The sequence below is a fragment of the Entelurus aequoreus genome, linkage group LG02 (assembly GCF_033978785.1).
Source record: "Entelurus aequoreus isolate RoL-2023_Sb linkage group LG02, RoL_Eaeq_v1.1, whole genome shotgun sequence".
NCBI lineage: Eukaryota > Metazoa > Chordata > Actinopteri > Syngnathiformes > Syngnathidae > Entelurus > Entelurus aequoreus.
This window is the reverse complement of record NC_084732.1, coordinates 70,615,213-70,636,296: the sequence shown is the minus strand read 5'-3', so window position 1 is coordinate 70,636,296 and position 21,084 is coordinate 70,615,213. Positions and strand designations below refer to the sequence as shown.

At 40.3% G+C, this 21,084-nt stretch overlaps 1 protein-coding gene across 2 annotated transcripts in view; it reads right to left on the bottom strand.

Moving 5' to 3' along the window:
- The window catches only part of LOC133638765 (diacylglycerol lipase-alpha-like), a 47,665-nt gene that overhangs the window by 7,327 nt on the left and 19,254 nt on the right, over positions 1-21,084 (bottom strand). Inside the window, exons 10-19 of one of the 2 annotated variants that reach the window (XM_062031699.1) lie at positions 20,710-20,793; positions 20,223-20,300; positions 20,037-20,117; positions 19,790-19,932; positions 14,787-14,855; positions 14,624-14,696; positions 12,588-12,796; positions 12,030-12,156; positions 4,153-4,319; positions 359-376 (exon numbers count right to left, since the gene is read on the bottom strand). In XM_062031699.1, coding sequence (XP_061887683.1) covers positions 359-376; positions 4,153-4,319; positions 12,030-12,156; positions 12,588-12,796; positions 14,624-14,696; positions 14,787-14,855; positions 19,790-19,932; positions 20,037-20,117; positions 20,223-20,300; positions 20,710-20,793 — 1,049 coding nt within the window. The remainder of the gene's footprint in view (positions 1-358; positions 377-4,152; positions 4,320-12,029; positions 12,157-12,587; positions 12,797-14,623; positions 14,697-14,786; positions 14,856-19,789; positions 19,933-20,036; positions 20,118-20,222; positions 20,301-20,709; positions 20,794-21,084) is intronic. The other variant, XM_062031706.1, reaches the window with a different exon arrangement.

Below are 21,084 nucleotides of genomic sequence, written 5' to 3'. Positions count from 1 at the left end.
TGCTTCAGACTAGAACACAGTTTGTGCATTTCACACATATTCTTTTAGACAGTCTAAAAGACAGGTCTTGGGTGAAATAGTCTTGTATCCAAATCTTTTGTCCATGTGGTGTAGCGACTACTGATCAAGTAAACACCAGAAACAGGGATGGGAGAGTGTGAGATCAGAAGTGGGTGCTTCTAATGCAGGAAACACAACATACCGACCTCTATCAGTGCATAGACATGGGACAGGGACTAAAACGTGGAAGGAACTGAATACTACCGTACGTTGCAACTGCTCTGTGGTCAAACATTGTGCATGCGTGCATGAGAGAAGGGTGCATGATTGAAGAGTTAGTGATTGCATGCTTTCTTACCGTGACAATGTTTTTTGTCTTTATTTTTGTTAAACAAACATAACAGACAAAAATTACAAGTTTGAGAAAACAAAACAAATTAAATTAGTGGCAGTGAGTTTGAAAATGAGTCTCATGTTTTATAGAGCAAACAGCAATTTCAGAAAACCTTAATGGTTTTCACCTTAACTTGCACCTTGCTAAAAACTTAAAACATTTTTGTTCAGCTTTGGGGAAATGATAAGTGCAGCAGTAATGTGATTCACTTGGCATTGTGGATTACTTTTTGCTCTGATGTGCTTTGTCAGCTGTGAGGATTTATATACTGTAGACCAGGGCTATTCAACTAAATCGTTCTAGGGCCCACATTTCCAGGAAGCCAAGGACTGGGGGGCCAGACTTCTCTTTCTACTATTTTTCATATTTTGAGAACCAGCATCCTCTGCCGTTTTTGTTTTTATTCTATTTATCTTATCAGTTGCAAATTTCTAGAGACAATAGCCCTGTTATGCCGAATACAAGTGGACGCTGGCCTTTTTGGAGGTTAAAATGTCAATGCAAACATCTTCCGATGTGTTTACAATGGTCTAAGTTTGGCCACACAACTGCATATACTGAAGAGACGGTCAGAAATCAGCTTAAAAATATTCTGTAAAACAAAATCTATGCAAATTGTTGATCAAAGCACCACCAATACACATTACGTAGCCCACAAGGAAGTGTTTTAAATGTAAAACAAAATCCCAATATGACCCCTTAAAGGAGTTACCCTTAAGTTACAGTATATGACAGGATTGTGTTGCTGTTTTTAAGAACGCGCTACAAAAATGCTGGCCAAAGATCCTCTTTATGACATGAGTCCTCTGCTGTTTTTAAAGACATACTGCAAAAAACCGCTAGTGCTCTGGTGATTTTAGGAATCTACTGCAAAAATGTTAAATAGCCCTGTTTTTTTTGTACACACATCATGTAAAATCTGGGGTGTCCAAAGTCCAGCCCCGAGGACAATTTTCACACTATGAACATGAAATGATGCACGCGTCCTAATTTTGAATAAAAACAGTTGCAAGCTATTTGGTCACCTGTGAAACAAAAGTACTGTAGCAATGGGTCAAACGATACTAAGGCATTAATGCCTTATGAAACAGTGTGATACTGCGTCCTCGAAAGGCTCAGTGTGTGTGTCACTCTGTCATTTGACTGTAAAGCGCCAAACTGCGTTTATCAGGAAGCAACCCTTTCGTCTCACAAGTCACAGCTCATACTAAAAGCAGTCGCAGTGGTTTGCCGCGTTAGACATCAGTTTTTATCACCCCTGTCGATTGAAACAAATCTAGGAAGAAGGAAAAATTCAGAAGTCTGGGATCATTTTGATCTTATAGCGCTAATTAAAGGCCTACTGAAATTTTATTTAAACGGGGATAGCAGATCCATTCTATGTGTCATACTTGATCATTTCGCGATATTGCCATATTTTTGCTTAAAGGATTTAGTAAAGAACAATGACGATAAAGTTCGCAACTTTTGGTCGCTGATAAAAAAAAACCTTGCCTATACCGGAAGTAGCGTGACGTCACAGGAGGAAGGGCTGCTCATATTTTCCTATTGTTTACAATGCAGCGAGAGATTCGGACAGAGAATGCAACGATTACCCCATTACTTTGAGCGAGGATGAAAGCTTCGTGGATGAGGACCGTGAGAGTGAAGGACTAGCGTGCAGTGCAGGACGTATCTTTTTTCGCTCTGACCGTAACTTAGGTACAAGGGCTCATTTGTATTTTAAACCACCTCGGATACTATATCCTCTTGAAAATGAGAGTCGAGAACGCGAAATGGACATTCACAGTGACTTTTATCTCCATGACAATACTTTGGCGAAACACTTTAGCTACGGAGCTAACGTGATAGCATCGGGCTCAAATGCAGATAGAAACAAAATAAATAAACCCCTGACTGGAAGGATAGACAGACGATCAACAATTCTATTAAACCATGGATATGTAAATACACGGTTAATGCTTTCCAGCCTGTCGAAGCTTAACAATGCTGTTGCTAACGACGCCATTGAAGCTAACTTAGCAACGGGATCTCACAGAGCTATGCTAAAAACATTAGCTCTCCACCTACGCCAGCCAGCCCTCATCTGCTCATCAACACCCGTGCTCACCTGCGTTCCAGCGATCGACGGAGCGACAAAGGACTTTACTCGATCACAGATGCGGTCGGCGGTCACTGTGACATTTGCTAGCAATGGCGCGTCTGCTATCCATCTCAAAGTCCTCCTGGTTGTGTTGCTGTAGTACGCCGCTAATACACCGATCACACCTACAGCTTTCTTCTTTGTGGTCTCCATTGTTCATTAAACAAATTGCAAAAGATTCACCAACACAGATGTCCTGTACTGTGGAATTTTGGGATGAAAACAGAGCTTTTTTGTATTGGATCCAATGGGGTCCGAATACTTCCGTTCTCTCCGTGACGTCACGCGCATACGTCATCATATCTAGACATTTTCAACCGGAAGTGTCGCGGGAAATTTAAAATTGCACTTTATAAGTTAACCCGGCCGTATTGGCATGCGTTACAATGTTAAGATTTCATCATTGATATATAAACTATCAGACTGCGTGGTCGGTAGTAGTGGGTTTCAGTAGGCCTTTAAGGCAGTGTTATTTTTCTGTTTGCTATTGGGTTCATTAACTAAAGAATCAGAATCAACTTATTGGCCAAGTTTAACACACAAGGAATTTGACTTGGTAGATGTTACGCTTTTTATATTCCTTTTTGCTAACCTGTCTCTCACCAGATCCTTGTAGGTCGTTGAGTTCCACACAAGGATCTGGGACTTCTCAATAGGAGATGTATTTCAGAAGGCGGGGCCTTGTAAAAAAAATTAAAAAATTGTATGTGATTGGGTAAACCACTTGTCTTGAATCTTGAATGACGTGCTACTTCAACCACTCACATCGAAATCAACCCGTGACGCTGATGAGAGTGACGTTGGGAAATCCAAAACAGAACAGCCAACGTATTGGATAACAACAGAGCGAAAAGTTAATAAATGCCTTCAAAACCGTTCTCTGTTCATCTTTTAAAGAATTAATATTCGATAGATTCGACAAAACAGTTGCAGTAGCAGAATCAATGTCAGCAGACTCCTCACTGCGTGCCTCCATTGTTGTTTGAATCAAACAGTCGCTTCGGCGCAACGTCACATCTATGAAATCCCGCCCGGCGATTCTGATTGGTTCATTATTTTTTGCTATCTTGAAGGAGTTTGCATTGCCCTCGATCCCAGATCTTTGTGTAGAGCTCAGCGAACTACAAGGACCTGGCGAGAGTCAGGTTACCCTTATCTGTTCTGTCTCCCTGTAATGTTTGTCTGATCTTGGATTGTGCTGAAATTTTAAATTTCCCCTCGGGGATTAATAAAGTATTTCTGATTCTGATTCTGATCACAGCTACTCATTAAAAAAATAAAGGCTAACTATAGTTTTATTTGGAAGCAGATTATAGCGACTTTTTAACCCAGTAGATTGCGGACGACGATTATAAAACAGCAACACAGGATTAGTGCAGCTATTGAGAGTGTCATATGCTCACTGAGGCATCATTTGCCCATCACTACAAATAAGCAGTATTTTTCTTTCTTTATATGTACGTAACTATTTAGCATACAACATGTAATTAAGAACATACATGTCGTATAAGAGACCCTCGTGTGCTTCTATTTTCCTATGTTTGGCCCTCGGTGGGAAAAAATTGGACACCCCTGATGTAGAGTGGCATTCATGCATATGTTGCCCAATACTGACCGAACACTGTTGTTCCTGCGATGGTGTGCTGTAGGCGTCGGCTGCTGGGCCGCGTTGGACGCAGCCATGAACACGCTCTCTGGGTTCAAGTCCACTTCTGTCGGGCTCACCATGATCTTGGCTGCAGACAGCAACGCTGTTTTTCCCTTGTTGTAGTTCTCTAGCACCTGTCCCAAACAGACGCAGCAAAACATGACATGAGGCATGGCGGGCATACTGTAACTTGATCAATCAGTTATAAGTAATCCATCCCATCAAATTCCAAAAATGTTGTGACATTCCAAAAATGTTGTGACTTACAGAACAGATCTAAGCCTGGTTGCAAGTTTAAAAGCTCTCTTAAGATACGCTAGTTATTAGTATTTGAATAAAACACACAATGAAGGAAATAGTGATAAATACCCTCCAAGACAGTTTGCAGCTACATCTATATTTAACAGCAGATATAACATCTATGATAGTACATAGTGGTTGAGGTCAAAGTGAGCTTACACCTACTTCAATTGACATTTAACACCCACAGCGGAGTCACGGGTGCCTGGGGAAGTCTTACAGCAGGGGTGGGCAATTAATTTTTACCGGGGGCCGCATGAGCAACCCGAGCACTGCTGGAGGGCCACACTGACAATATTTCAATTAAATTTTGCTCAAATTATTTTTGATATACCGTAAGATAGATAATAATAATAATATTTTCATTTAACCTAACTTATCTTTATACAAAAGCAGATGGCTTTTGATGGTTTTATTTTTAACACTTTCTTACACAACACTTCCTGATGTATATTACAATACAAAAATTTCAATTTCTGTCACTTTATCCTGCATCCTCTTTGTTGTAAAACCTTTATTTAACCAGATAAGAAAACGTGAACGTAGCACGCCTGTAAGGTGATTGGCGCAGAAGGAGGAAGCGTTGCTGTTGCGGAAATGAGGAGTGAGGATTGGTTTTCCTTTTGGAAAGAACGAGATAAGTTGAGCTGTGTTAGTATAGCTTGCTCAATAAAAGTTTAAAAAGTGCATCAGACTTGGTGTGCACTTCTTCTGGACGCTACAATTGATGTCAGAAGTGGGATGAAATGCCTCCCAGTTCGCCTTGCCATCAAACCTGGGAGTCTTCATTGAGGGCGGAATTCCCCCCGTGGCAAGCAGCGTGGCTGCACCTGTAAACGCTCTCTCTCTCTCTCTCTTTGCGGCGAGCTCCTCACGTGGCACGTACCTCCCGATGACGTAGCACACAAACAGTGCAGTATGCGCAAAGTTTTACTTCTGCCACCAATTGTAGCGTCCAGAAGAAGTGCACATCAAGTCTGACGCTCTTTTTAAACTTTTATTGAGCAAGCTATACTAACACAGCTCAACATATCTCGTTCCTTCCACACGCACGTCTCCTCACTCATTTACGCAACTCAAGAAGACAACATCTACTTCAGCAGGTCGTTACACTATATTCTTTAAACACAGCAACGTGTGTACCACAAATAAGCACACAGCTTTACCTTTACTTGTCTTGTTGAAAACACGCCATTCGTCATCAACTGTTCTCTTTTTAGCGGGCATCACTTGTCGCTGTGCGCCTTCCCTCACAGGACATACTCACATAACACTTTTCAAAATAAAAGCAGCACAGTTGTATTGCACGCACGACAAAGATGTTTTTTTAAATTTATTTTGTAATTTGAGATTGCCGCTGCGCGCACGAGCATACGTCCACACGGAAGTAATACAAATAACGCTTTTCAAAACAAAAGCAGCACCGTTGTATTGCACACTCGAAATAGATGCTTTTTAAAATGTATTTTGTAATTTATAATTGGCCTCACGCGGGCCGGACAGGGACGTACAAAGGGCCGGATGCGGCCCGCGGGCCGCACAATGCCCAGGTCTGTCTTACAGTATTTAAGGGAATAGCGGCACATATGACTCAAGTACACCATCATAACCAGTAAATTTGTATTTTAAGCAGAGGAGTATAGAATGGTGAGAGTGATGGAAACTCAGTTAATAAACACATGAGTACATGAATTAGATGTGGTTCGCTTTAATGAGTTAAAATACATGATTCGGGCAAATGATGGTAAAAAACAAAGAATTACCGTAAGACTTAACATGTTCAATGATGTACACTTCATGTGTATGCATGATTTGGCACAGGTGGGCGGGGTAGGCACATGAAAACCTATAGCTAATATTTGACAAAATTATAAAAAGCAAAAAAACAAAGCAGATGGATTGAAGCTGCGCTCTTATACTGCAATGCCTTCAGCTATGTGTGTTTTAATAATTTATATGACAGAATTATTAGCACATGCACGGCGGAACAGAACGTCACCCCTTTTTTTTAATGCTTCGTAAAAACAGGCAGCCACTGTCGGAAGTCATACAAATATGGAGGTTATTTCATGGCCAATTATATGAATACATGTCCTTTTCCAGTTACTCCGATTGCTGCTTCTGCTGGCAAACAGACAGCTCCCTGAAGGGGAAAGGTTGAAAATGTTTCAAGACCAAGCAATAGATAATGGACTGCAAGGAATTACATGCAAGTGGAGAGAGAGAAGGCAAAGTCAGTGTGGAAGTCGTCACCATGGGAGCTTTGTGAACACAAAGAAAACGTGAAAGCAGGAGAAGTTGGGGGAGTTCCCGCTGTGGCACTTGGCCAAAATGTGCCAAGGCAAGGAAAACAACAGGACACAAGACAAACGGGAAAAGGGAAGGCCCATTAAGTTCATTACCTTAAAGTGGTCCTGTCTTGCTCTTTTCAGGGGCTTTGAAATGATATTGGATCCCAGTGGGGGACTATCTTAAGTTCTTTTTAATAAAACACTACATTAATTTCAAGTTGTGTACTGGATAAAAATACATTATTTTTCTCTTGTTCCTCTCACGGTTGTATTCTTAAATAATGGTTATTATCAAACAGTAAAAATAATTGGATATTGGACATGATTGGATGAATATTTTGGAACCTAACTGTGATTTGTTCAAAAACAGCTGATGTGGCAAAAGCAAATGAGCAGTGACCAGAAGTAGGTTTCTAGCTCTCCAAAAAACACATTTTGCCATTGCTATATTACTCCGGTTTAGGTACATAATTCTTACATCCAAAAGAAATGTTCTGGCAGCCATATATGGACTCTCCTTGAAATTCTCGTGATAATCATGAATTTCTCATACTAGTTCATTCATGATATTAAGGAGTGGCACACGAATGAAAGCAGAAATAAGTTAAAAACACACCAACCTATGAACAAAAGTACAACATTTTAAACATATACAAAAGTTTGAAAAATAGAGAATGTAGGATCAAGCCCCCTTTTTATAGCCTATAGGCTCATATTCATAACCACAATATAAAAGTCATTTTGCTCTGTGGAATGCAGTTAGGAAGTCTTTACGTCCTGTGGGGGAGCTTGCCTGGACTTGTTGTCGCCTCCAGCTACCACTTTCTTTGTGCAAAGAGCCACAATGAAGGCTTTTACAGTCAAGACGTCTCGGAGAATGTTTTAGATCCCTTCAATGGGAGGAAGAAAATGTGACCTGGCTGGAGAATTTCACAGTATTTGAGGAGGAGCTGAATGGTCCCAGTAATATGGAAACCATGTTTCAATACATGTGTGCTCCTTTGTAGGTACTTACATGCACACTGATCATGGACTGGCAGTCTTAATAGTTACCAACTAGGAATTTCTTCTTGTAGTGCTGGGCTAAGAGATGTTCCCAACTTAACTGAAATTCTGTTCTCACTGGGTACAAATTCAGAAGGAGCGGGAATCACATCTACGCAAAGGATGGTGTCAGGTGAGTCTGTTTGGGTCTCTAGCTGTGGCAGAATATGTGATTCGCCTGCAACAGAAGGACTTCCTGATTGGGGGTCACAAGGATTTACGGAGTCGGCATCTGAAAAAGACGAACTGATAGTAGTCAGCGGGATAGAGACTAGTTCTGTCTCTGCAAGGGAGGCGTTGCAGTACATGTCTTCGGAGTTAGGGGAGGACGTATCTGAGGGGAAACTGTTATTTGAGTTTATGTGTACAGTGGTGTCGCTGCTGGACTGATTGACCTCAAGCGCCTCCACTCCCAGAGTTAACCGCTCAGACCGAGGACAAAATGGTTCCAGCACCTGCGGACATACCAGAGGTATCGCACTCAATCACACAGTGTTACACTTCTTCAGGAAGATACATCTTTTAACGAGCGGCCCATAAATGCCAAGGAAGCTTAAGTGTCACCCAGATCAGCACCAGTACCGTACGCCGCAGTACCGTACTCCCCAAGTGGATTAGTCCCATGCAATCACACGCGTAGACACCCTGATACCAGAAAAACACCATCAGACGATGCCACAACAAATCAATCAGGAGAAAAGGAAGAGTCCCCATGCTTTGGTAGTAGACCCAGGTGAAGACGATTAAATGACAGGTTTCAGACATGACCTCATGTTACAAATTTGTGTCGTGCTGTGTGTTGCTGTGTTTTGAAAAGGTTAGAGAAATGTTCAAGGGGGGCCCAGCATTTATGAGTTTAACTATGTTTGATAATTGTAAAAATTACATGGATTTTGGCCAACTGGTAAATTTTTTGGTTTGGCCTTAACTTCTGATCACATTTGCAAGTGACTAAAATGCACATATACAGTGGAACCTTGATTTACGAAAGCCCACATTTGCAACCTTTTCGGTTTACGAAAGTTTACATCACGCCAAATATGCCTCTGTGACAGAACCATGTCTCGACGTACCAACGCTTTGTTCATTCATTTTGTGTGCCATTTTGAAGAGGCGGGGCCGCCTACATCACATCCTGTTTACATCCTCTACATACGGGCGTAGCCACTTGGAAGAGCTTAGACGACGAGCGGCACTTCTGACGAGTTGATTTCCACAATTGTTTTGCTTTATCTGTCAGAGCTGTGTCAGCCTGTCTTAAAGATCACTTGGTGTGATCAAAAATCCTTTAAATGTGTCCAAACTCTCGCTGTATAGCTCCGGGTTGCTAGGCAACTGCTCTGACTTTGCGTTTTGGCCAGTTAGCTTGGGCTCGCAGCTCCTTCACTTCAATAAGCAAGTCCACATTTGCAACCATTATAAAATCAAATAACCTTTATGTTTGCGGACTTTGCCTAGGGGGTTAAATATCTTCACAAGGACCAAGAGAAAGAGCATGTGCATTTCTGCAAGCTTCAACAAAGCTATGGCGAGTGGAAGAGTTTATCAAGCACTGCCTTCATTGGTTTTATCAGCGAAAGGGGGATTTGTTCCGCAGCAAGTCTTTAATTGTGATGAGACCAAAAAAGATGCCACAGCGGACCATTATTACAGCAAAAGAGAAGGCATTACCCGGACACAAGCTGATGAGGGACATCGTCACACTGCTAGTTTGTGCTAACACTAGCGGTGACTGTAAGGTGAGGCCACTGCTAGTTTATTACTCCAAAACTCCCAGAGTCTTCAACCATGCCACAAATATTCGCAGATAAAAGTTAACTTAATTTTTTTTTGTATTGTAGCAACATGGTGGTTTAAGTTTTGGAGCGCACCACCGAGACTTCTATGTGTGTATGCGTGTTGACATTTAAGCTTGCTGTAATGTTGTTGTGCTGATTGGATAAAAAATAGATTGTTGTGCTATTACCCCTTTATGTTGGTTTTATATACAGTATGTATACAGGATGTATATACATTATAGTCTCTTCAAAATGTGCAGTTTTTTACTAAAATAACGACTTTTGTCGAGGCTAGAACCAATTATTGATGTTTACATTGATTCTTAGGGGAACTCTGCTTCACTATACAAACTTTTTGGTTTACGAACCATGTTCAAGAACCAACTAAGTACGAAAATCGAGGTTCTACTCTACCACCGTGGGTTACAGGTAAATCATACTTTAAAACTATTGGGGAACCCTGGAACAAAAACAAATAATCAGTATTACTTACTGCTGGGATATTGCTCTACAATGGAATAATATCATTCTTGGGCCTCATTTGTTTTCATAAGTGAATGTTTCTTACTGCATGAGGCACTACGAGTGAGCCAATTGATCCAAATGTCAATAACAAGAATAGTATCAGTAACGAATTGATACTAGCATAAGATCAATACAGTGGAAGCTCGATTTACAAAGCCTTAATTGTAGGAACTCTTTGTTTTACTAACTAAAAACGTGTTTTGGTGTACGAACCTTGTCTCAGTGTATGAACATCCAATGTGGCCGGCTGATCGCTCTCTGTCTCTGATGCTCACTGCTCAGTCAGCACAGTGCTCCATACTTGCCAACCTTGAGACCTCCGAATTCGGGAGATTTGGGGGTGGGGAGGGCTGGGTGGTAGCGTGGGTGTATATTGTAGCCCGGAAGAGTTAAGACTGCAAGGGATTCTGGGTATTTGTTCTGTTGTGTTTATGTTGCGTTACAGTGCGGATGTTCTCCCGAAATGTGTTTGTCATTCTTGTTTGGTGTGGGTTCACAGTGTGGCGCATATTTGTAACAGTGTTAAAGTTCTTTATACGTCCACCTTCAGTGTGACCTGTATGGCTGTTGATCAAGTATGTCTTGCAGTCACTTACGTGTGCCTGCAGAAGCCGCATACAACATGGGACTGAGCCGGTACGCTGTTTGTATGGTGAAAAAGCGGAAGCGACGACAGGTTGTAGAGGACGCTAAAGGCAGTGCCATCATGGCACAGCCTTAATATTGTTGTCGGGGTGAAAATCGGGAGAAATTCGGGACAATGGTTGCCCCGGGAGATTTTCGGGAGGGGCACTGAAATTCGGGAGTCTCCCGGAAAAATCGTGAAGGTTGGCAAGTATGCAGTGCTCCTGTTTGCTACTGTGCTACTTTGTGTGCGTTTGAAGCTTTATTAGCCTTTTTAAAACATGTTTCTTGTTTCGCTAGCTCAATACCAGTCCAAAGAAAGCAATGGACAAGACATGAAACATTCAGTAACTATCTACAGTGTTGTCGACACTGCCTTTCCCCGATACCCCTCCCTTACGCTGCACACAAAGAATATTAACCAACAAGGTTAAGTGGATTTTTTCTTTGGTTTCTAATCAGTGACCTGGCTGTCAAAGTTAAGGAGTTTTGTGATTTCAAGCTGTGAGTGAACCACAGGGCTAATGACAGTGTGTGTGCGTGTCGGCAGAGTGGCTACAAATGAGTATGACGGTTCAGCTAGTTGTTGTTTTGGCTTTGTTACTAAACAAAAAAATAAAAAACACCCCCTTGTTATGTTTGTTTTGTATACAGTACGGTACAGCGCTTTATATTGTGTTCAAAGTATACAAACTTTGACTAAAACTTGGACATTTGTCAAGGCTGGAACCCAATGTTCATGTTTGAATTGTTTCCTATGGAGAACTTTGCTATAATATACAAACGTTTCTATTTACAAACCCAGTTCAAAACCACTTAAGTTCGTAAATCAAGGTTCTACTGTATGTTGCTTTTTTTTTTTTTTTTACAAATATCTGTTTATTGCTGTATTGTTCAAATTGTCAATATTGTTATGTTGTTTAAGAAATGGACAAAGGATGGCTTTTGGTGTAAGAAGATTAAGCAGATTGACTATAGCCTTCATTTTTGAATATGGGAAATTAAATTATTTTGTTGATATTGCTTATATCGTGAATTGCCATAATTGTTCACAAATATATTTTTTTTGTTTGGGAATTCACAAAAATAAGTTTGGGAGGTATTTGTTTTGACATCCCTGGCTCTAGATGGGTAGTAACAGTGGTATTATTCCATTAATAATAAATACAGTACATATAATTAATGGAGATTTGTATTCTATAATTTGATAACGACAAGAAAATCCCAGCACCGCGTCAGTGAAGAGAGGAGAATCAACAACATGCACACGACTAAGACAAACCTTGTTGAGGCCCTCCATCACCATGAGAGGCATGTGCTCATTAAGCATGGCAGGTGATATGATGACCTCATTGAAAGCCTTGTTGTCCCCCCAAAGAGCCGAATATGTTGGCTCTTCCTGACCAAAGCTATATGGGGAGAGAGAAAGAGAGAGAAAATGCCTGTCAATCAATAAGACCGACAAAGTAAAAACACATTGACTCAACACCTCCCCTCATCATCTTTTCTTTTGACAGCCAAGCAAACATGTGGGAGGCATTACTGAAAACAATAACACGACAATGTGACAAACTAGACACATTAGCTAAAAAAACAACATTGGGAACAAAATGATAGCTAAATGTGTCAAATTAAATGGCATAAATTAGACAAGAGCATTAGCAGCAAAAATCTTTCTGTCTGCTTGGACGCACATTGAATTGTTTGGTTGCCATTTTAACGGTAAACAGCTTGAAACGGTCCTTTTCAAGCAACTACTGAGGAAGGGATTGGAAAACCAGTGGGTGGCATCGAATTTTACACACACAATAAAGGGGAGCCCGGAAATCAGCGCTCTCACCAGGTTTCTGGAGGATGGTTGTGAACCACATGGATGATTCGGCCAGGAGGGTAGAGGGGAGTCGAGGCGGAGAGGGCGATGCTGAGGTCACTTGGGTGGAGCCACAGGCGACTGCTGGGGGGTGCTGCTTGCTGAGTCGGAGGATCATCCTCCTCAAGTGGAAGCTCCGATTTTGGGATGCATTTGGTGCCTCCCACAATGATCCTCCACTGTTGGATCAAAACATATTTAATACTTTGTGAAAGACTGTTTCATGAAGAAGCTTCTCAACCCTAGACTAACAATAAAATAGGGGATGTTCAGCTTTCGGGTGAAATTTCAGGATGAAGCTAAAATACACTTACAGGTGACCTTAATTTAATATTAGGGCTGCAGCTATCAATTATTTTAGTAATTGACTAATCGATTATCGATTAATTTGTTCGAGTAACCGAATAGTCAAATTAAACACTTTATAGCCTCAATGCATCTTATATGAAAAGCCTCTTATAGGAAAAATATTTAAATAAATAAAAAATATATTTTTCTCTTGATCTTTATTCTTACAAATACACACAGCATACAAATAGTAATTTTACTAAGGGAGCATCACTACATATTACTTATATTTTTAAAGTTAAAAAGTAAAATAAAAAATAACTGTGTAGCCTAAAACCAAGTAATAAATAATACATCGGGAACTCAATTATACAAAAAGACTATGATAACTAAGTGGCAATGTATTTAACACATATACATAAGGTACTAATTAGAGGAGTGATGTTTGATTTTTAGTAGATGCTACGATATAAGAATAAAACATTTGTAATTTAAGTCAAACATACAAGATGGCATTATCTACCAAAATAGTACACCTTGTTTCTACTTGTTTTCTGCTATTATTAGGAATAGGATGCTTTCTGGTAATTCGGCATCATTAATATAGTACTATTGTGAAATGCTAGCGCTGTTTGACAGTGCAATTTTTTCACTTTTAAATGATTGCAAAACTTTTGACACCTTTTCTCGCTTTCTTTGGGCCCTTTGCTCTCTTTCTCCCTCTTCTTTGAGCTATGTCTCTCGGCACTCCACTGTTTCCGCCACACAAATACACAGGCCACCTCACCCGAAGCGTGACCTACATCACCGTAGGTACACCGCTCCCATGCACGTTTATTTTAAGTTCCTGGCATTCTCGTTAAATTTACTTACTAGAAATATACAAGATTTTAAAAATGTTTTTTAATTGAACTATATAAGCAATCATAAAAGGAACAAAATACCAATCAAATTAATAGATTTAATCATTGCATCTCCACTTGATATGTCCAATTGTCCATAAAAGCATGCAGTAATCTAGGCATTTAACGATATAAAAATTCCATATCTCGGTTACTGTGACCAAAATGATCACGGTTATCATTATCGCGATATTGTTGAATGTGCTCAAAAAGTACTTACACATACACTTATATCTTTTGATAAAGTTGTTATTTTTAAATAACTAAAGTATATTGTGGCGTCCTACTCTGTTAAGCGGTCCTTGAACGCGCCATAAAAACACCTCAGTCTTGTACTCCTCTGAGAGTATAGATTGATCACTCTGTTCTAACAGAGCACAGACTGTAGATATGATGTGCACAATTGAATATCTTAGTTGCTCAGAAAGCAATGTGTTCATACAGTACAAGTTTACTTTGGCGCAGTTTCTTAATGGGGAAAGATGTTAATGTCTCTTTTGTATTCATGTTAGCATTTAAGCTAGCGAGCTACATGAGCGCTAGTCAGTCTGTGAGTTTATAAAAGTGAGATTATCAATGACAATTTTTCGATCATTGTAATTTAAAACAGTCGTAAATTTTATCGCGTTAATCAATAATGTTTATATTTACATCCCTACAGTAACCTACACCTTTCTGTTACTCTTCCAATCTCTCTGGATTTCTTATTAATTTTTCCTTACATGTGTGGCATTGCAAATTTCATTAGTGATTTTTTACTCTCATTCCAACTTTGTAAGTGTGTATGTATACAGAAAAGAGTTTTCAGCAGCGTACCTTTGGCTTGTTACTTTTCTGTAGGACTTCTAGAAGGTGGCGACGGAACCCCTCCAGTTGCGACAAGCCCAGTCTAAAAGACACCAGTAATAGATTAAGTATGTATGTGATGAATCCATAATGCTAAGGACTGTTCCTACTATGTACAAAGTGATAAAGATACCTTGGCACCAGATCTTTTCCGAGTACCACAGAGGTGACAAACTCTTTGGAGTACTCCATGGCATCCTCACTGGTTGCACAGAAGATGGAGACATTGGTATACATCACATGAAGTAAAAGTGTGGAAGTGCAAGCTGAATACAATGTAGAACCTTAACTGGTTCAAATATCTGATCCCTAATCCAAACTTTCTTTAAGGGCTAAATGTATAATCAGTGTTGGGTTAGTTACTGAAAACCAGTAACTAGTTACAGTTACTAGTTACTTTATTTAAAAAGTAACTCAGTTACTAACTCAGTTACTTACACCAAAAAGTAATGCGTTACTGTGAAAAGTAACTATTCAGTTACTTCTTTTTTCCCCCTTGTTTTTTAAGGCTCCCATTGATGCCCTTTTAGCCTTCATTTCAGTACTGTTATTGCACTGGAGAATAATACAATGTGTTGATCAACTTGACATGCATTTGCATCACTGAACTCTGCTAAGCAATGTGCTCTACATACAACACACAAACAATGTGGTCTACATACAACACACAAACAATGTGGTCTACATACAACACACAAACAATGTGGTCTACATACAACAAACAAACAATGTGGTCTACATACAACACACAAAGACAAAGATATGTTTCAAAGGGCCAATTTATTTCAGGCCAGAACAAATTGACAAAACTATTTTAAATAGTTGCAACATAATGACACTTTAATTTTAAGTAGATAGGATCTTTGATCCAAGACACAACTTACATTTAACTAAAATGTTAGTTTCTTTGTGCTCGACAAAAGAAAAGTAGTGAGAATGTTAAGACACTCGACTTCTGGCTCCACCATGATGTCTTGTTAGTTGTTATGAGAGTAGCGTATGTGTGTGTGAGTGTGGCCCTTTAAGATATACATGTGAGGTGAGTGACGTCAGTGAGTGAGTGGGCGAGAGAAGTGAGGGACCGGCGACAGTGAGTGCGTGCAGGTGCTCTAGCTTGGTGGATGGCTGCGTCCAATAAAGTCACAAAGTTGCAAAAAACCGCCGGCCTCGTTATTCACCCTCAGCTGTAAAGACCAACTTCCGGGTAAAGTGAAGGTTGTTAGCCCCGAAGTACATAGGCCCTGGAGGAACGTCTCCCCCCCCAACCCCCACCCACAGAAAGCACGCCTCTTCTTTTCCACCGCGGTCCGCAGCGCTCCAAAAAAACACACTCAGATCTTCTGTTTCTAGCCGATACAACATACAAAATAACGTAAAATAACGCAGTAACGCATCATGTAGTAACAGTAACTGATTACTAGTTACCGCCGAAACTAACGGCGTTACAGTAACGCGCTACTTTGTAATGCGTTAGTCCCAACACTGTGTATAATACAGTAAGATGTGGAAAAAATTAATTGTTGCTAAATAATATGAAGCTAACACTTTGGTTTGACTTGTGGCCGTACCACACTGTTCTGTTCAAACAGGTTTTACTTTTAAACCTCCACCCCTCAAATTTTGTGACGTGGTGTTCAGTTCGGTGTACATTCTTGTTCTTTTTAAGAACTCAGAATACCATACATCCCAAAAACCAACCATTACTATTCATGTGTTTCACAGATACACACTCCAAACTGATTGGTAACACAAAGAAAAACGAAAAAACATATGGTCTAAACCAGAAACGATTTTTGAATTCGGGGGACCAAGCTGTCCGCAAATGATATCAACTTAATTTAAACAAAATTGGTTAGTAAACTCCATATGAGAAGCACTCAGGACTACAACATGGCCGACTGGGAGAAGACGCTGTCGAAGTTGAGCCATGTAAATAAGACCGCCCACAAATCGGCGCATCCTGAGGAGACGGTCAGAAAGCGGCTTGAAAATGGTCCATAGAACATAGTCTATGTACAAAACCCAAAACCAGTGAAGTTGGCACGTTGTGTAAATTGTAAAAAACAACAGAATACAATAATTTGCAATTCCTTTTCAACTTATATTCAATTGAATAGACTACAAAGACAAGATATTTAATTTTCGAACTGAGAAACTTCTTTTTTTTTTGCAAATAATCATTAACTTAGAATTTAATGGCAGCAACACAGTGCAAAAAAGTTGGCACAGGGGCGTTTTTACCACTGTGTTACATGGCCTTTCCTTTTAACAACACTCAGTAAACGTTTGGGAACTGAGGACACCAATTTTTGAAGCTTTTCAGGTGGAATTCTTTCCCATTCTTGCTTGATGTACAGCTTAAGTTGTTCAACAGTCCGGGGTCGCCGTTGTGGTATTTTATGCTTCATAATGCGCCACACATTTTCAATGGGAGACAAGTCTGGACTACAGGCAGGCCAGTCTCGTACCCGCACTCTTTTACTATGAAGCGCCGCTGTTGTAACATGTGGCTTCGCATTGCATGGTAACGTTGCTTGGATGGCAACATATGTTGCTCCAAAACCTGTATGTACCTTTCAGCATTAATGGTGCCTTCACAGGTGTGTAAATTATTACCCATGGCTTGGGCACTAATAAACCTCACAGATGCTGGCTTTTGAACTTTACGCCAAGAACTATGCGGATGGTTCTTTTCCTTTTTGTTCTGGAGGACACAACGTTCACAGTTTCCAAAAACAATTTGAAATGTGGACTCGTCAGACCACAGAACACTTTTATATTTTGCATGAGTCCATCTTAGATGAGCTCGGGCCCAGCGAAGCCGGCAGCGTTTATGGGTGTTGTTGATAAATGGCTTTCGCTTTGCATAGTAGAGTTTTAACTTGCACTTACAGATGTAGCGACAAACTGTAGTTACTGACAGTGGTTTTCTGAATTGTTCCTGAGCCTATGTGGTGATATCTTTTACACACTGATGTCGCTTTTTGATGCAGTACCACCTGAAGGATCCAAGGTCACGGGCATTCAACGTTACGTGCAGTGATTTCTCCAGATTCTCTGAACCTTTTGATGATATTACGGACCGTAGATGGTAAAATCCCTAAATTATCGTTGAGAAATGTTGTTCTTAAACTGTTCGACAATTTGCTTACGCATTTGTTCACAAAGTGGTGACCCTCGCCCAATCTTTGTTTGTGAAAGACTAAGTAATTCATGGAAGCTGCTTTTATACCCAATCATGGCACCCACCAGTTGCCAATTAGCCTGTTTACCTTTGGGATTTTCCAAATAAGTGTTTGATGAGCATTCCTCAACTTTCTTTGTCTTTTTTGCCACTTGTGCCAGCTTTTTTGAAACATGTTGCAGGCATCAACTTCTATCCATCCATCCATCCATTTTCTACCGCTTGTCCCTTTCGGGGTCGTGCAAATGAGCTAATTTTTGCAAAAAATAAAGTTTTCCAGTTCGAACGCTAAGTATCTTGTCTTTGCAGATTATTCAATTGAATATAGGTTGAAAAGGATTTGCAAATTATTGTATTCTGTTTTTATTTACGATTTACACAACGTGCCAACTTCACTGGTTTTGGGGTTTTTAAAATGTTGACAAAAGAACCACCATTACATGTTATGTAGACCACAAGAAAGTGTTTTCAAATAATTTGACCCCTTTAAAAAGCGGCGCTTGTTGCCAAGTGACGTGCGACGTCAGCAAAGGAAGTGAAGCGATAGCTGTGCTAGCAATGGCAGTACATGCCTCAGTGGGAGCGAATGCACATCCTATTGAATGCATGTTGTTAGCATTTAGTAAATAAAGCTATTGAACATGCTATGGTGGCTGTATCTCTCTTTGTCCACAAACAGAATGTTGTTACATTGTCATCATCTTATTGAATTGTTCTATATTCTCCCATAGTAGTAGTTGCAGAAAGTGATTGCAGTAGGTGCAGCTATCAGTTCCTCTTTAAGGACCCTGAATAAAATTCCGACATTTGTGTACATTTCGAACACACTAGAATGAAAATCAATTTAAAAAATGTGTCATCTTATGTAGGAAAAGTGAAAAGAACGGATTGGTATCACGCCTCCCGTCCCGAGGGCCATCTGCACCCATGATCCAAACAACACACATGCAGAATTGCTCTTATAAACCGTTCATTCCAAGCCAATGTATCAAAAACTGGATCCAGAAAGTTGCACACAAACATTACTTCATTAATGGAAGTAACTCAATGCACAAGGTAAGTATTCAACAAAAAATACAGTAGAGCAGAAACTCTTCCCGACAAGAGAAAGCAACTTCAATGCACATCTGCTTTGTCCGCACAAATCCAAAAGAAACGTTTGTCAAGCGTGAGCTCACAGAATAGAATACACTGTAATGATATAAAGTAGGTGCCCTGCAGACATGTGACTCAGCAAACATACAGTATCTACTGTACAGTGACACAGATAAGCGGAACAATCACATACAGTGGGTCTTTGTACACAAACACATGGGCCACTCTACCGAATCAGCGTCACTTGCTTATCTAAGAAATAAAATGCATACATGCGCAAAAAAATTAACTGTAAAGTATTTTTTTTATCAAGCAAAGTGTCATGCTCATTGATCGGATTGCGTATTTAATAAATACAATTTCAGATTCATATAAACTGTCTTCAACATTGGTGAAGTAGCATTTGCTGGCTGTCCTTCCTTGCTAAATATTACATTTTATTTATTATTTTACAAAACATGTTATGGCCAACAGGAAGTTGCATCGTTTAAAAACGAATCAAGACATCGTCAGACGGGACGCAAGCTACTTGACGCGAGAGTACATACCAGGCTTAACATATTTAAGCCTTGTCCTCCAGTGATAATTGTACTTGTAGGAAATGCAATATTAAATTAGGGTCGCGGCTGCGGACTGTGTATGGACATACACAATTAGTCGCTTACCAAAAATACATCAAGTGTCAGCCAGAGGGAATAATTTTTTGTGATCGTTATTAAAATGCATTAATCAGCATTGTCCACTCACATTTTTTTACGGAATTTGGCCCATACTGATACTGTTCTGTTGACGGTAAAGCATTCAGATACTAAACAGACCATTTTCATCAATTTTTGGGATATGCTTAGTAAACTTACCTCAGAAGGCCACCAGGTGGGGAGTAAGAGTAGCAGTGAAGTGTGGGATACTGGGGTCTCAGCATGAAGGAGAGAATAGCAGCAGTGCCGGCACCAAGAGAATGGCCAACAATCACCAGCCCGTAATGCATGGTGCCCTTGTTCTGTGAGAGACAGCCTGAGTCATCACACTGGCACACTATTTCTGGAATAATCATTCTTTGTAAGCTGCAGTAAGATGCTATTGCACAAGAAAGTAATCATGTACCAAGTCTCTCCCAAAGGCTTGGGACAATATCATCTCCTGCTCCAGTTTCTTCTTGATGTACTCTGCTGAGTAAACCATCCCCTGAGAGGAGAGAGACAAAAGGGTTAAGTGCGGCACACCCGAAGTCTGCTCTAATAAGCTCAGGCAATTCAAGTCATATTAGAAAGTGGGTGATCTAGCTCTCACCTTGTGACCAAGCCAGGTCCCTTGTTGCCCCTCCACCGGCAAACGCTCAGAATCCCCCGTCAGATCAGTCAAAGCATCCTGATCCCACACGCAAGACATAAAAGAAAAATCAGCCAAAAGCAGAGAATAAAAAGTGTCAAAGAGTTGATTTAGTCAGAGAAAAATGTGATCCTTTCATCATGTTTATGCATTCCATGCTTAACTAAAAGAGGAATATGTTGTGATTGGCATAGAATTAGAGGCTGTGGGATGAGAGGTTTGCCTTGTGACGCAGTCATGAGTCATCTCAGATGGGTCAATCCCAGTTTTTGCAGCACGAGTTTCCTTCAGTGTTATGTAAACAATGGAAAGGACATTTATATTTGACTCTGACTGCTTAGGTGCCGAGCAGAAACGATGAGAGTTATCTGAACACTGCTTTAGGCCACACGATGAAGTAAACAAGTTTGTAAGCTTTAGCAATTCTTAGTGAGATGTTGACGGTCACCTTTAGAGATAGGGTTCCTCTGATACTGATGACCACCTTTTTCTTCTCATGATCCACTGCCACAAAAAATGGGGTCTCGTAAACCTAAATGAAAGATGGATAGAAGACTGCTAATTAAATAGACAAGGATAAACTGGGGGTGGGGAAGAGACAAACGTGAATGCTTGCACCTAAACTCGCGTCCACTGGACATCAATGTGAACGTAACATTTGGCAATAAAAATAATTACAATCAAAGTAATTATAATCAAATGTACTCCCTACCAAAAAGTTGGCAAGGTGATTACACTACTCACAAAAAGGGATATATGGCTTTCGGGTGACATATCAGCATAAACCTAAAATGCACTAAATCTCACCCTAATTGTAGCTTTT